We start from the raw sequence: 17500 nt of genomic DNA on the forward strand, positions 1-17500 counted from the left end.
GAGCGGAATGGGAATGATACCGAGATGAGCCGATAGAAAGAGATAGAGACATAATGACAGAGATACCAAGATAGACAGAAAGAGAGAGACAGAAAGAGAGAGAGAGAGAGAGAGAGCAATAGGGACTGAGTAAACGACACAGGTGAGATAGAGAGACACAGATGGATTAGGAGCAGTAGTGCTCAGCATTTTCCATTCACTGCTTTTCCAATAGGAAGCGAAAGCTAAAGGACAGCTAGAGGTCTTGCTGCTAAATACAGCAATGGAAAAAAATGCTCCAGTGCAGATGAGTCCCCTTACTGTCCACCCTACTGTGGCCTATTTAAAAGTATAGGAGTCTGCGGCACCAGCATTCAGCATGTTATATGGATGCTGGGCACTATTAAACAGGTTCTTATCACACTTCTGTCCCATTTAAAATGCATCCGGCAAGATACATATCTAAACGTTGCTAATACGTTACAGAGATTATATCTGTGTGTTGCCTCATGCCTTTTGCATTCACTATGGTCAGGTTTTATAGAAATAGTTATGAATACAATATCACCTCATAGATTATTATACGCCTCTCACTTTCCAAACAATTTGTAATGTAATCTATTGACGTTATTAGTCATAATCAATTTGCATTATCAGTCTCCAAAGTCTACACTATCAGTCTCTAACTGAGGTGGTAATTCTGAGGTGTTAATTCTGATATGTAAAGGTGAACTATACGGTGAGATTTGATTGGATGGTTGGCTACTCACTCAGTGATCTCCTCGGTGACTGTGTGTTCCACCTGAAGGCGGGAGTTGACCTCGATGAAGTAGTGCTTGCCATGCTTGTCCAATAGGAACTCCACGGTGCCGGCATTCTCGTAGCCCACCTAGAACACATGCAGATAAGTAGGCAAGTCAGATTGTGTGTTAGTCCACTCTGCTTCAATTAGGTAGCAGCATTGTAAATCAATGTGCATCAATTGTACATCTGTATTGTATTGATTGAGTATGTGTATCGTCAATGTGCAGATTGTGTAAAGCCTTACTTGGATAGTCTGTCTACAGATACCAAACAGATGGTTTGTTGAAGTTCAAGTTAAGTCTTTCAAACTGTTGTGTAATTACTGAAATCACCACAGCAAAACCAAACCCTTAACACTAACCTTAAACATAAATTGCTAACAAATGGCAAAAAATTGTTTGTTTATGGTGTACAGTGTATGGGGAACCATCCAAGTGTGTACAGTACATCAAGGTGATGCTAGGTGTCACATTAGACCATTAGGACAAGGCTCTTAGCTTACTTATCCTCTGATACATACCCCCTCCCATCTGAGAACTAGATATGTAATTTAATAAAGTGAACCTATGGTCTCATCAAATATGAATCATTGTTTAAATGAGAGGACACTGCACAATAGAGTTAAAGGAAAATGGCAGAAATGGGTTGTTTAGACACATCTACTTCAAAAAGTCCATTTGCAAGATGCATTTCAAAATGTCTTATTCAAAATGACAATCACAGCTAGACAGCTTACATCACTGCCCCAAATGACCCTGACTGATAGCAGGGATCCATCTTGGTCCACTTTAAGAAAACTCATAATGGACCAATGTTTGCATCTCTGGCTGAGCCGACCTGCTTTCAGCTGCTCTCATCAAGGGCTATCTCAACACCTGACTGCAATCATTACTGCAGTGGCGTCTCAAGGAGCGGCGAGGAGTGTGATTGTAACAGGTTAGCAGCCAGCGGAAACGGCATCTTCAAATAGCCGCCGCGGGGGGAAACAGAGCAGGCGGGCGGGTCAATGGTCATTCAAATATGATGGTAGCGGTGTCTGGAGAGGAGGCGTAATGGAGGAGCATTAGCGACTGTCGCCGAGAGGCGCGCACCAGAGCGGACAGGATTTAAGAGTGTGTGGGGGGGGGGTACTGTGTCGGGCAGACAGCACCGGCTCACTCAGGGGTGGCTGTACGTAGGCTGGAAAGCGCCGTGACAAAAGGCAACATGGCCAGTCCACAGGAACTGTGATACAGATGTGGGCACGTTAGTGAGAGAACAGCGGTCAGGCCCGTCCACATCGGGAGCGTACCTATGTTCCCCGGGTCCTATGTTCCCCGGGTCCTATGTTCTCCGCTTTGTATGGGACCGGGGAACATAGGACCCTTTTTTAAAACCCTAACCATAACCATAATTCTAACCCTAACCCTAACCCCGAGCGGGGAACATAGGACCCGGGGAACATAGGGATGACCCCTCCACATCTCCCTGCCCTTTCTAACCGTCCATCTCTAACCATTATTTTGCAGCACCTGCAACTTCGTCTAATCATTCAGTCGCAGGCTGAATTTCATGGAATAAAATGGAATGGAATCCGACCGCCATCGATCAAAGCAAAACATTTTCATGAACTAGATATCCATGCAAATAAGGTGTCATGAAACAGAGGGAAGAGGGCGGTAATTCTGCAACATTCAAAACCAATACTCAGACTATTTGATTAGCTAAAACAAACCAAACGGATGCTGTATGAGTTACATGAAAGGAAGCAAATAAACAACAGATAGCATACAAAGGCGAATAATAAAACGTTTTTGCTTGTAACGTGGCACATATGAGCCACATCACTGATGGGAATATTGCTTTCCTTGTTTCTGGTTTGCCTTTGTACGCATCAACATGTGCAATCCAGATTCCACCTGCTTTTAAATTATCCGCTGGGTGCATTTATACTGTACAACAATGGTTTACCCTGAAACTCCCAATTTTCCCACAATCCTTCCACCAGGCAAAATAAGGAAATACCTACAACAACATCTACAACAGGTACTACATGCTAATACTGTACATCAGCTCTAGTTGATGCTGTGGTTTGCTCCACAGAGAGGCAGTGAATCAGCATCCTACTAGCCTAGCAGGGCTGTGAAGCCAGGCGCACACAAGAGAACCCACAAAAGATGGCACGCACACACACACACACACACATCACAAAATGGTACTTTCGCCTTCAGAGTTTGTCAGACAGTCACAAAAAGGACAAACGCAAATTAACTGCAAAAGCAGCCCAGACAGATAAGCTTAGGAAACTTTCCTGAAAAGTTGTTTTGTTTGTAGAAAGCGCACGCCTACATAAGAATGCTGCAGTCACACTTATCCTTGTCACCACAGCACCAGCGCACCATTACACACACACACACACGCACACGCACACGCACACGCACACGCACACGCACACGCACACGCAAACAAGCAAGCACACACACACCCTTATACACACACACACACACACAAACACACACACACACACACACACACACACACACACACACATACACACACACACACACACACAGCTCTACCATTAGTCATAGAGATACAGGCTTTGCTCCCTTATGTGAACATGATGCAGTGGCTGCAGTGGAGGTAGACTGAATATATATGAGCTGCGTTCTGCTTATGCTAACAGGCCCGCGGCTGGGGCCCGCGTAGACCAGGACAGCACTAGCAGCGGGCGGAGATTTGCGGCCAAGGAGATGAATCATGGCCATATGCAAAGCGTGACCCCCAGGGGAACCTCTCTGATCCACGAGACCTTATCATGAACCCAACCGCTGGGAACGGCCGAGAGAAATTGCCATATTTTACGTGACATTGGGAAGTCTTTGGGGAGGCGCTTTCTGAATTCGTCAACATGTCCCACTAGGCCAACTCAGCCACATCCCTGTTTATATTTTATGTGATGTAGTCACTTAAAGCAAGTGATGTAGTGCTGTGAAAGTATAGCTTGCCTTGCACATAGGAGGGAATAGTTCAGAATTTGTTTCCATTTGGTAGAATAAAACAGTGACAGGCTATCTATTGAAAATAAGGAGTACTAAACACTCCTTTTTTTAACAGTAACAAAATCACCACTTTAATGCTTAAAAACAAGTTGAAACAAACATAAAGTTTGTTATTTTATGTTCTTCGGCCCCAGTGTATGTCCCCCAACGGGGAGAACCATGGAACCGTAGAACTCTGAAAAGGTTCCATTATCCATTAATTTCCCGGGTCAGTGGGAGCTGGCGGAGGCCCTTTGGAGAGATATGTGAGGTGTCAGCCCTAATCGCTGTCCAAAACCCTGTCAACAGAGTCCGCTCATCAAGATCTCCCCCCTCCCTCAACGAGTGACCCGCTGGCTCTCAATCTGGACCGCATGTCGGAGAGGAGCCACGGCCACACTGGCAGGCCTCCGCACACCAGCAGGCCCCCCCTGCACCCCCCGTCCCCCCACCCAGATCCTCCGAGGTGGATTGAGGAAGATTCCGGAACGAAGGCGTGAAATCGGCACGCGCCGCCAAGCCTGGACACCAGCCGCGTGAATAAGAAGCGACACGGGAGGGAGAGAGAAGGAGAGAGAGGGAGTGAGAGAGAGAGAGGAGGGGGGATGAATCAGGAGAACGAGAGGAAAGGCTATAAAGAGCAAGGGAGAGAGTGGAAGCTGAGAAAGGGCATAGAAACATGAAGATAAGGGGCATGTGAAAGATTGCTGCTGTCTACAGCAAAACGGCAGCTTAGCGTTTGGTCCATGCCGAAGGGGGTCAAAGCTCTTCCAAGAGGTGACAATATGTAATTATGTATATCATGAATAGCAAGGGGGGGTCTTGACCCTGTAAAAGTCCAGACAAGGGCCTGAAAAGCTATTAAAAAAGATGACCACCCCTCCACCCGCCTGAAAATAGCAGTTTCACATTTAGCCTTCACCCCTTCCTTCCTTTCTTTCTTTCTTTCTTTCTTTCTTTCTTTCTTTCTTTTTTCACTTTCGCTCCCTCTCCTCTGCTCCTCGGCCTTCCCTCGACTCTCATTCTCACTCCACTACAACCCAGAGGGGATTGGGGATAATCCGTGCCAAAATACACTGTAATCTGATCCAATTTCTCCCCTCAATTCAGAGCTGCCTTCTAATCCCATCCCTGGCCGTGGCTGCCAACAGCAGACGCTCACGCTCTCTTTCTCTCTCCCTCTCTCTCTTTCTCTCCCTTGCTCTCTCTCCCTCTCTCTTTCTCATTTCTTATCCTTAGACACACAACAAACAAACACTCACGCTCCTACTCTCTCACATGCCGTGCACTGAACACACACACACACACACACACACACACACACACACACACACACACACACACACACACACACACACACACACACACAGACGTGCATGCACAGTGTTCTTTTCTCACTTTGTGTCCATAGAAACACACTATATCCTTCTCTCACACTCCTTTCCCTCGTTCTGATTTTTCTCATTTTCACATACTGTACTGTGTGTGTGCATACACACACACACAAACGTGTTCTGTTTTCTCTCACACACACAGAAATACATACAGTACATGCTCACCCATATACACACAAACATGCATATATTCTCTTACTATCTGTCTGTCTGAATCTCTCTCTCACTCACACACATACACACAAAGACAAAGAGAGACACAGAAAAAGAGAGCTAGGAAGAGAGAGTGAACGAGAGAGAAAGAGAGAGGGGGGGGCATCCTCCAAATTACAGACATATGCTTTATCATACAGGCTCAATGCTCCACCATACCCCGCACCTCCAACCCCCAACCTTCCAAGGCCCTGATGAATATCACATCATATCAGTGGCACTGACTTGACAATGTCCTCCCTTACTTTTTCATTAATAATGTACCTCCTTCCCTCTTTCTCTTCTTCCCCCTCTCTCTCTCTCTCCCTCCATTCATCCCATCCACCTATTCCCCCTCGCCGGGTGTCTGCTAATCCCCTGTACAGCCCGGCTGGACTGAGGTGACTACAGGGAGAGGGTTCAAAGCCAAGGCAGCATAAATCACCCACAGCAAGGATAAAGAGGGGAGAGAGAGAAGGGAGAGAGAGAGAGAGAGAGAAGGAGGAGGAGGATGGAGAGAGAGGGACATGGGGAAAGAGAGAGGGAACGGGAGAGCTGAGGGGAGTTGTGGTATAACAAAAGGAGGTTTGGAGAAAAGATGAGAGGCAAGACGAGGAGGAGGGAGAGAGAGATGGAGGGAGGGAGGGAGAGAGGGAGGAATGGAGAGTGAAAGGATGGCAGATGGCATGCAAGATGAAGGGAGGACAGAGGCTAAGAGAGGATGGGGAGAAGGATGAGGGTGGCAGGAGAGAAAGAGAAAGAGAGAGAGAGAGAGAGAGAGAGAGAGAGAGAGAGAGAAAGAACATCCAAAAGAGCAATGGATCTATGGTCACTGTACAGACAGTGAGGTCCAGACAGAGATACAGCTAAGAAAAAGGTATTTCTTAGTTTAGCTGCCTTCAAGACTGATAAATTGACCCACCTTGGCTCCATATGACCCCAATTGGCTCCATTAATTGGAGGACTGACTGCTCTGTGGGCTGCACAATACATTGTAGCCTGCCATAACCTCAGGGACAGTGAGACAGCACTGACAATGTTACACAATGTTATATAATATTTGTATTCCATCTACTGTGTGTGTGTGTGTGTGTCTGAATGTGCATGAATTTCCTTGGGGATCAATAAAGTAACTATCTATCTATCTATCTATCTATGTTACTGCTCATCCTATTTCCATTCTATCCCATTTGTTTATTTTCATCAATGTTTCAATGTTTCAATGTTACTCTACATGTTAATACGCTTTATTGTTATGCTTTGGCAACACGCTAACAACACACGCGCTAATAACACAGCTAATAACACACGCTAATAACACACGCGCTAATAACACAGCTACACACGCTAATAACACAGCTAATAACACAGCTAATAACACACGCTAATAACACAGCTAATAACACAGCTACTAACACACGCAAATAACACAGCTAATAACACACGCTAATAACACACGCTAATAAGGCCACATCGAACTGAATTAAGTTCAACTGAGAGGAGAGCCCAGGGGGAGTTGAGGGGTCTGGTCATTACAGCAGGGCCGTGGGAGGACCTGCACTAGCAGAGGGCCATGGGAGAAATGGATTCTGCGGGTCAAGCAAACTAAAGGCGACAGGCCGAAACATGGAAAGATATGAGAGTAAAAACAGAGAGATTGCAAGAAAGAAAAATATACCAAAGGAAAACACAGTACACTGTAGAAGAAGCTTTACTTGAGACATATTCAGTATACGCTGTAATGTTTTTGTTTTTGTCTTCCAGACTGCATTTGTGTGTGAATGTCTCTTCTCTTCTTCTGGCCTTATTAAATATAGTATTAAAATGTATTTGATAGTCTCACCATTAAAGCACTCTTGAGACTAGAAGGGAGCCGCGCGTGGCACTGTTCACGTTCCCGGCCGGTAGTGGCAGTTTGAGTGGGACTAAATGATGAAGTGTCATTTTAGAAGCGACTGACAAAATAAAAGAACTCTTCATTTGGAAACAAGGGGTTCATTAAGGCAAAATAGAGCATTTTGTATTTGAATTGGTTTGATTTGGTGAGAGGCATGTGGTCTTTTCAATACAGATGGGCATAGGAAGACACAAGAGACACACACTGAGAGATGGGCTGTGTTAGGACACTCTAACACAAAGGTACAGGGTGGAGACACACACACACCTGTGTGCACACACACATACACACACATGCACGCACACACACACACACACTGTGCCACACACAGACAGAGGCGAAGGGCAGTGGAGAAAGGGACATTTTGGACACCCCCAGGCAGGCAGACAGACAGACAGGTATTAGAGGTGAAACAGGTCCAAAGAACTCACCAAACAGCATGGGGGGGAGAAACCAGGGCAGATGGCCCTGTGCTGAGATAAAGAAGGATGAATAAAAGAGAGACAGAGAGAGAGAGAGAGAAAGAGAGAGAGAGCGAGCGAGAAGGTGTAATACAGGGAGTTATCAGCGTGTCTTTTTTTTTTTTTTTTGATCAGACGTATTTCTGATGACACGCGCGATGATTATAATCTCCTCCACAGTGCTTGGCGACAGGCTGCTATGGCGACCGTACACCTACAGATGTGACCCAGAATATGAATGGGTGCAGCAGGGAGGAGTGAATAAGAGAGAGAGGGAGAGAGAGAGAAAGAAAGAAAGAAAGAAAGAAAGAGAGAGAGAGAAAGGAAGAGAGAGAGAGAGAGAGAGAGAGAGAGAGAGAGAGAGAGAGAGAGAGAGAACAGCACAGATAAGAGAAAAGCAGAAAATGAAAATGAGAGCTGGATCAAACCTGCAGACAAGAGGTGACAATGAGAACTGCCTCACCCCTCCAGTCCTTCTAGACGGTTCTATTACAAAGCTCCTTCTGCTGATTCTGTTATGATATCCAACAGTCTCTCTCTCTCAAAATGAATGCCTCATTACTGACGTCTTGAGGGTTGTGCCATACATACATCAGAGAGGCTTGTTGTCGTTTGACATTTACAGCAATGAGGCAGAAAATAAGGACTGCTACTGATATAATTACAGACTCACCCCACACAATTACTGTTGTTTTTCCCTCTAAATAAATCTATTTCTGCTTTGGTGAGATATGAGAAATGTGTTTTTTAATGGAAAAACTTCCAAATAGCTGTAAACCGTGACTATGACTGTTGTCTGAAGTTGAAATAGAAATAAGCACATTTTCTATATTTTTTCTCCAGCTGAGGCTGACAAAGAAGTAGTGCAGAGAAAGAAAAAAGGGGGAGGACGGAATAAGAAGTCTGATGAAAGATGGAGGGGAAAGAAAGAGGGAGAAATGAAAAAGGAAATTACAAAAGTGATGACAGAGACAGAGGTGAACAAACGGCAGAAAAAGATACAGATGTAAAGGAAGATAACAAGAGCGGGAAATAGAGAATGAAAGAGAGAGAGAGAGAACTAGGTGGGAGACATCACTCCTGCCAGACCCCCCCCCCCCCCCCAAAAAAAAAAAAGAAAAGAAAGAAACCCTCCTCGCAAGCTTCAGAGGGCAGAGGAGCTGTCGCCATGGAAACAGCAGCCCATAAAATAAAACAAAAATAAAGGCGTGTCGCCGTACTGCTGACTGGTGTATTTATGCCTCTGCGCCCCCGTGTACAGTGTAGCTGTCTTTGTGCTGCCGCTGCTCCTTCAGTGTGCTTTAGCTGGCCATCAACGCCTAGACACAAATCAGCACCGCTGAATTAAGGAGCGACTTGCCTTCCCTCTCTCCTTCCCTCCCTCTCTCTCTCTCTCTCTCTTTTTCTCTCTGTCCTTCTTTCCCTTTCTCTCTCTCTCGGTGGTGCCAAACTGACAGTGACTCACTGAGTGTTTTTTACCCTCCTTCTTTGCCTGTACCCCTTCTTCCATGCATCTCAATCTCCTCTGCTCTGTGTTCTCCTCACTCCTCAAACACTCACAAAAAAGAACTCACAAAGAGACTTAATAAAGGAGTAGAGACGCCTGACAAGCAGATCAAAAAAAAAAAAAAAACTTAGACCAGAGATGTACAAACACATCAAAAAAAGAATGTGTTTGCATAGTCAGGCAGACTCTTTCTGTGTCACCTCCCGAAAACACACACACACACACACACACACACACACACACACACACACACACACACACACACACACACACACACACACACACACACACACACACACACTTCTTCTTTCAAGCCAACAATGGTGAGACCTGTTTTAAATATATAAAAAAACTTCAGCTGCTATGACAACCATCTTATCATCCTTGCACACAGGCTCTATGTCGCCGTGCTTAAGGTGGTCTCTGGGGGCTGGAGATTTCCTATAGACTCTCTCAACGTAATTAAGAATGCACGCTGTCTCTTACAATGCCCTTAATTTGCTAATTAACAAAACACTTGTGTGCAGCACAAAGCAGGGGGCCGATCTACAAATACACAGCAAATCCACTCAGCTGCCTGAATGAATTTATGAATTTATGAGGTTCATGAGGACTGTAAAAGAACTCAAAATGTATCTGACTACACTGGTCCACTAGCTGCCTGTGGCCTGAATACATTGTAAAAAAAAAAAAAAAACGCGGTCTCTGTGGATAGCCCAGGCTATCTTGGTCCAGCCTGGACCATAAAAACATAACAACCTGTTCCAGCCAATCACAGATGAAATGTGAGTTTAGGAGAGTTTCAATTGCAGTGGAGGGACATCGCTTAGAGCACCAACTACTTCGCTGTCTCATGCCGATCTGCGTCAGTTGAATATGAGCAACAGATGATACAACAGATCCAGCCTACTTGTATGTCTATCTATAGACTTGAAGATGAAGTTTACATTCTCTTATAAGATCACCTTAGAGAATCTTCCTGTCAAAAGTATGAAGAATTAAAGGGTTTGCTAATGGTCTAATCCAATTCAATGATCTTTGCTAGGCTGGAGCTAAAAGTGGCACCGCCAGACTCAGAGAACAGCTGGATTAACTGGAGAAAGGTAAAAATCAATTGTTTAACTCAAGGGGAGGTGGAAAATTAGTGTAATTCCCCAAATGGTGGAATATCCCTTTAAGAAAACCCTTTTTCCATAAATTTAAAATCACCTACCCAAATTTCGAAGAGCTAAACAAAAATAAAAAAATGCCTATCCTCTCAGGAGAGGGCCCTTTAGCTGCCTTGGCAGCAATATATATACATATATATTATATATATATATTATTTATGCCATAACCTGAGGGACACTAGTGTACACTTGTTTTGTATGACTGCTTTGGTAATGCAAATGCCCTTTTTTGTCATGCCAATAAAGCACCTTTGAATTGAATTGAACTGAATTGAATCTTTCTCAGTCTGTCTTATGTACACTGCCATCCCCACTGCTGCCTTCAGACTGCTGTCTTTGCACTGTGTGATTCATGCCGTGCCTCTTGAAAATAAACTTCCTTCCATCGAACCGTTCACTTGAATGAAAGAGAAACTCGCTGGTAATTTCGCCCCATTTCCCGCGAAGGGACTCAGCCGAGGTGTAAGTTGAGCTGACTGGTGGAAGTGGGTGAAGGAGGTGCGTGCCGCTGATGAGTTGACAGAATCACAACAGAGAACGCCATGACAGATTATTCCGCTGCCAAATGGTGCAGGACTCGGAAAAGAACTCGAGCTCAGAAGAAGACACACATAGACATTCATATTGTGTCTCTCCAACACACACACACACACACACACACACACACACACACACACACACACACACACACACACACACACACACACACACACACACACACACATACTCACACAGACACACACACACACTCACGCACACACACAGCCAGAAAGAGTGTGTGTGTGTGTGTGTGTGTGTGTGTGTGTGTGTGTCGGCGTGTCATAAAGACTCAAAAGTCTTCTTCGGAGCCCCCCTATGGAAAGTGTGCTCGTTAACAGCCTCCCTGCTTGCAGGAGTCTACTTCAAGACACTTATGCAAGGCAGCTGCTTTCCCTCTCTCCCTCTTCTCTCTCTCTCTCTCTCTGTCTCCCTTCGTTCTCTCACTTGCTCTACCTTTCTGTGACTTTCTTTCCCTCTCTCCCTCTCTCTTTCTCTGTCTCCCTCTGCCTTCGTTCTCTCACTTGCTCTATCTCTCTGTGACTTTCTTTCTCTCTCTGTCTCTCCCTAATGTAGGTGGAATCAAACGCACAGAAATATCAATGCCCTGGGAATATGGAGCGAATGACTCAATTAAAATGAGTGAAGACTGGCACAGCATGCTCTCTCTCTCTCTCTCTCTCTCTCTCTCTCTCTCTCTCTCTCCGTTCTCTCCTTTTCTGTCTGTCAATCTCCATGGTGAATGTTGCATTCGTTCCCCTGCCGAGTGCTTTACTGATAGGAAGCCACTGACACAACTGTCAGAATCTATAGAGGCTGTTTACCTCTGTAATCCTCAAGTTGTGTGTGTGTGTGTGTGTGTGTCTGTGTGTGTGTTTGTGTGTACATGTGTACTGTACGTGTGTGTGTGTGTGTGTGGGTGGGGGGGGGGGGGGTGTCCATTCTACGTCATGGCTCAAGTTTGGGTTTTAAAAAGGGGCTTTGTCAGTTTGCACAGCTCTTGGCATCTATTTGTGCAACACCCACACTGCAGTACTCAACAGTGCCTTAGGGAACAGGGCAGAAAGGAAGAGAGAGAGACAGAGAAAATGAGCTAAATGGAGGGAAAAAAGAGGGGAAAAAGAATGGCCTGGTGTGGTGGTGAAATAGAGGGGGGGCACAGAGGCTGCTGCTTCCATCGTCCAATCCAAAGCTGAGGTGAAGGGGTGAAAAAGAGGTGGAGGAGGTGTCAGCTGGCCAATCCACATGATTCGATGAGCGCTGATTATACACATAATCAACTTATAGGAATTATTCATGAATTTTGTGTTTCGCCATCACCAATCACCTTGGGGCTAATTGGTTTAGCAACACATGTACTGTCATGCCAGTGAAGCTGCTTGGAATTCCAAGAGACAACACAGTGTGGGTACAGATGGGGAGAGAACGTTTGATCACATTTAAGGGCGTTCAGTGAGAACATGAGCTCTGGCATGATATGAGACATCAGATGGGGACTGACACACACACACGCAAGGATAGGCTAGCTAGCTAGCACACACACACACACACACACACACACACACACACACACACACACACACATACACACACACACACACACACACAAATACATACACACACACTCATGTGCACACAGCCAGCTCGGCAACGGATTTAATTAAAAACTGGGCAAAAGTTCTGCCTCAGCGCATGAATTCTATTGATGTGCGTATTGGAGTGTGCAACGCTGTGTGTGTGTGTGTGTGTGTGCAGCGCTGTGTGTGTGTGTGTGTGTGTGTGTGTGTGTGTGTGTGTGTGTGTGTGTGTGTGTGTGTGTGTGTTCATATCTGCGGTGCTCAATTAAATTTAAACAGCATCGCTACATGCATTAGCTGCTGACAGTGACAATACCCTAAGCTGTGCCCAGAAACATGATGAGAGAAAAGGACAGACAACACAAAGAAATACAGAGAGAGAGAGAGAGAGAGAGAGAGAGAGAGAGGGAAATAGAGAGAGAGAAAGGGGGGTAAAGGGAAATGAGAAGGGACAGAGAAAGTACTGATTGAAGAAAGAGAGAGAGAGAGAGAGAGAGAGGGGGTAGAGGGATGGAGGGAGGGAGGGAGGGAGAAACAACACAGACTCATCCCTTTTCTTATTCATCTATTTTCCCCTATTTGAGTTTCAATGCAAGTGCATGTCCACTGTTTATCAGAAAGAGAGGGAGATAGAGAAGCAGAGGATAAAACAAGGTGAGAGAAGGATGCAGGGGGAGAGAGTTGACTTAAATACCCCTGCCTAGCCTAAGAAGGTCTCCCATCCCTCTCTCTCTCTCCTTCCCTCCTTCCCTCTCATTCTTTCTCTTTCTGTCAGTCTCTCTTTCTTACTCTGTCCCCAGTGTATCTTGCTTCTAGAAATAGAAGGACAAGTTCATGTCTTACAGTCTGGACTGGAGGGCATTTTAATGACTCATCATTTTTTCAGGGCAGAGTTTGATGCTTAAACCAAACACAATGTCATTCATGTGTTTGTATGTGTATGCCGATATGCATTATGAGTGAGCATACTGTATGCATGGGTGACTGGTAGCAAGTGCGTGGGCTAACTGACCTAAGACGGCCTTAGATGAAAGCCCTTGCATCATTAGTCCGCCAGCTGACTCAGCTGTCTCAGCAAGTCATAACTAATCAAACACAGAGGCTATCCGACAGCTTTTACAGAAGTCTGACAAGAGGAAATTGAAGACGGCACTTTGTGGTCACTGAGGAAAGAGACAGAACTCATAAAATAGAACTCATGGTACGCTGAGACGCGTGTGTGTGTGTGTGTGTGCGTGCGTGCGTGCGTGCGTGCGTGCGTGCGTGCGTGCGTGCGTGTGTGCGTGAGTGCGTGTGTGTGTGTGTGTGGTAGTTTTTTAATAGTCAGCCTTACTAGCTATAAATTGCCACTAAACTTCACATGCACTTGTGACTTGTGACTTGTCTATGATTTATGTATTTAATTGTTTTCTCTTTGGAAGACCTTACAGTGGCCTTACAATGACCTCCATGTGCAGATGTCAGTCTCTTGTCATCCATCCGCAATGTTTTATAAATGAATTCCTGTCTTAACCAAGACAAGGGTTTCAATTTTTGAAAAGCCTGCTTGTGTCGGATGGCTATGAGGAGGGAAGATGATCCCACCAAAGAGAGAAAGTAGGCATTAGTGATCGCATGAAGAACAGTAGAACATTGTGGGCCATGAGAAACCGGACCGCATGGATAGTGGGCATTAGTGATCGCATGAAGAACAGTAGAACATCGTGGGTCATTAGAAACCGGACCGCATGGATAGTGGGCATTAGTGATCGCATGAAGAACAGTAGAACATCGTGGGTCATTAGAAACCGGACCGCATGGATAGTGGGCATTACTGATCGCATGAAGAACAGTAGAACATCGTGGGTCATGAGAAACCGGACCGCATGGATAGTGGGCATTAGTGATCGCATGAAGAACAGTAGAACATCGTGGGTCATGAGAAACCGGACCGCATGGATAGTGGGCATTAGTGATCGCATGAAGAACAGTAGAACATCGTGGGTCGATAGAAACCGGACCGCATGGATAGTGGGCATTAGTGATCGCATGAAGAACAGTAGAACATCGTGGGTCATTAGAAACCGGACCGCATGGATAGTAGGCATTAGTGATCGCATGAAGAACAGTAGAACATCGTGGGTCATGAGAAACCGGACCGCATGGATAGTGGGCATTAGTGATCGCATGAAGAACAGTAGAACATCGTGGGTCATGAGAAACCGGACCGCATGGATAGTGGGCATTAGTGATAGCATGAAGAACAGTAGAACATCGTGGGTCGATAGAAACCGGACCGCATGGATAGTGGGCATTAGTGATCGCATGAAGAACAGTAGAACATCGTGGGTCATTAGAAACCGGACCGCATGGATAGTGGGCATTACTGATCGCATGAAGAACAGTAGAACATCGTGGGTCATGAGAAACCGGACCGCATGGATAGTGGGCATTAGTGATCGCATGAAGAACAGTAGAACATCGTGGGTCATGAGAAACCGGACCGCATGGATAGTGGGCATTAGTGATCGCATGAAGAACAGTAGAACATCGTGGGTCGATAGAAACCGGACCGCATGGATAGTGGGCATTAGTGATCGCATGAAGAACAGTAGAACATCGTGGGTCATTAGAAACCGGACCGCATGGATAGTAGGCATTAGTGATCGCATGAAGAACAGTAGAACATCGTGGGTCATGAGAAACCGGACCGCATGGATAGTAGGCATTAGTGATCGCATGAAGAACAGTAGAACATCGTGGGTCATGAGAAACCGGACCGCATGGATAGTGGGCATTAGTGATAGCATGAAGAACAGTAGAACATCGTGGGCAGTGACGGACTGGACGGTCTGGCATTTGGGCAGATGCCAGAAGGGCTGCGGCCCCTCGTGGGCCGTTTGGGTCGGCCAATCACGGAGCGGCATGCTTGTCGGGTTTGCGCGGCCCATTTATCGTAAAGACGGTTTTACAATATCTCACGGCCCACTATCAAGCATCAATAGTGGGCTTTTCTCAATACAAAGTACGCTAAAGAACGGTCTCCCGTTCTTGAAAGTTTGAACTTGAAAAGTTAAGATAGTGAGTCCAGACTCTGGAGAACGCGAGGACACAGGACGCTCAATTTGCAGTTTGAGACAGCAGCGTTCTTGCCAACGGCAGCTTCTCTCGGAACAGCTCGGGAGTCTAGTCATTTACCTATTGCTCTATTGGTCTACCCAGTATTTCTGACATTTACAATAAAATATATAATTCACCAGCTTGTTTAAGTTTGTTTCTCATTTATTTATTTTTATTAAATATTAATAACAATATATTCACTTGCCGATGGCGGGAACAACGTTTGAAGTTCGCTGTTTAAGTGAAAGTTATGATTAACGTTAGTTGTGAAGCCTGTAGCCTACCGTTTATAGCCTAAACATGGATCGGATTGTAGCAGCAATTATGATAGGTAGGCCTATTATGTATCAATGCTGCCATTTCTCTTATGTGAGTGTCACGGCTGAGCTGACGTAATGCATAGTGGAATCTTCAAGCCACCAAGTTACCACCCGATGCATCCTTGATAAAACCAACGATTCGAGAACACTTCCGGGAATGTTATGCGTTCTTGAATAAATGCGAACTTGTGAATTGGAACAGTACTTCGGCGGTGATTGATGACGTTTCAGAACGATTTTCAAGTTCATGAGAACACAAGTATACAAAAGAACGCATATTGAGAAAAGCTCAGTGTTACATGGCTTCGAATAAGCCATTTATCTCTAACTCCCTTTCCTTCCTTCATAGTAAGAAACTGATCAGTATTTATACCAGACATGAGTCTCTACACTACAGTCATGCTGACCCTCAATATTTACATCAGTCTACATTATTTTGTAACCTTATTCAATTAAATGATTTAAAAGTGCATTGTTTGAAATTGGAATACAATAAATATGCTGCCTGTATCTTTTATTTTATTATTGGTTTACAAAAGTTAGGCTACATGAAGCAATGACTTCTGGGAATTTCAAAACCGAATGCGTCTACTTCCTTCAGCACGGGGAATTGCCGATCTAGCATGCCTTGATCCTCGGAATTTTCTCCTTATAAAAGCTAATAAACTGCCCCCAAATGCACTTCGAAACATAAGAGAATGTCTGCTTAAATTCAGTGAAGGTGCTACGGTTGAAAATCTACAGTCGGAATTGACACATCTCGCCACGCACTGCACAGCCTGAAAAAGTCTCCTTTGAACGAGTATACAGTCAAAGCGTCGGACTTTGATGATGCCGCGGAGATATAAGATACAGAAATAAACCTGGTGAGCAAGAAATGTGCTACCTGCAAGAATTGTGCAATCTGTTGCTATTTCCATCTCCAGCAGTTAAACCTCTTTACCTGTGCCTACAACTATATATGGTTAGCAAATGAATTCCTACTAACACTGTCATGTACTCAAGTGGCATGCAAACAGAGTTTTTCCACTCTTAAATTCATCAAGAATCTAAGGACACGATTGTCACAGGATAATTTGGAGGCCTTTATGCTGATGGCGACAGAGAAAGAGGTCCTATAATGAACTTGGATGCTGATGACGTGATAGACAGGGTTGCGGAGAAGAGCAAGCTCCTTCGCACCTTGTTAACTGCATGACGTTATTTAAGACACGTTTCTGGAGCGGCTGCTCTGATGGGTTTCCTGTTTATCAACAAAAGTACATTCGCGCGCAGCCGTGGGGCAGAAGACGCTTGGTGCCACAATGTTATAAACTTGACTTAAATAGTCAGCTGCTGTAAGCTACAATAGTAATTTTTTATATACCCCTGGTCCCCTGTTGTCTCAATAATAATAATAACATCTCATTTCAGGCTATATTTCAGAGTTTGCCGTTCATTTGCATTAACATCGTATTTTGTCATTTTTGGTGAAGACATGCATTCCTTTAGGGATATTGAACATTCTCTAACCATCGTGATTTCGAATTGGTGCAGTTTTCAGC

The 17500-nt window shown here is 45.0% G+C and overlaps 1 protein-coding gene across 1 annotated transcript in view; it reads right to left on the minus strand.

Annotated features, from left to right (window-relative positions):
- The window catches only part of pcxb (pyruvate carboxylase b), a 217017-nt gene that overhangs the window by 178831 nt on the left and 20686 nt on the right, over nucleotides 1-17500 (minus strand). Inside the window, exon 7 of the mRNA XM_076288391.1 lies at nucleotides 750-868. Within this exon, the coding sequence (XP_076144506.1) occupies nucleotides 750-868 (119 nt within the window). The remainder of the gene's footprint in view (nucleotides 1-749; nucleotides 869-17500) is intronic.

Source organism: Alosa pseudoharengus, unplaced genomic scaffold, assembly GCF_046254945.1.
Source record: "Alosa pseudoharengus isolate Yale_2024_CS ecotype anadromous, Long Island Sound unplaced genomic scaffold, YU_APseudo_1.1 YU_APseudo_1.1_scf_17, whole genome shotgun sequence".
Lineage (NCBI taxonomy): Eukaryota > Metazoa > Chordata > Actinopteri > Clupeiformes > Clupeidae > Alosa > Alosa pseudoharengus.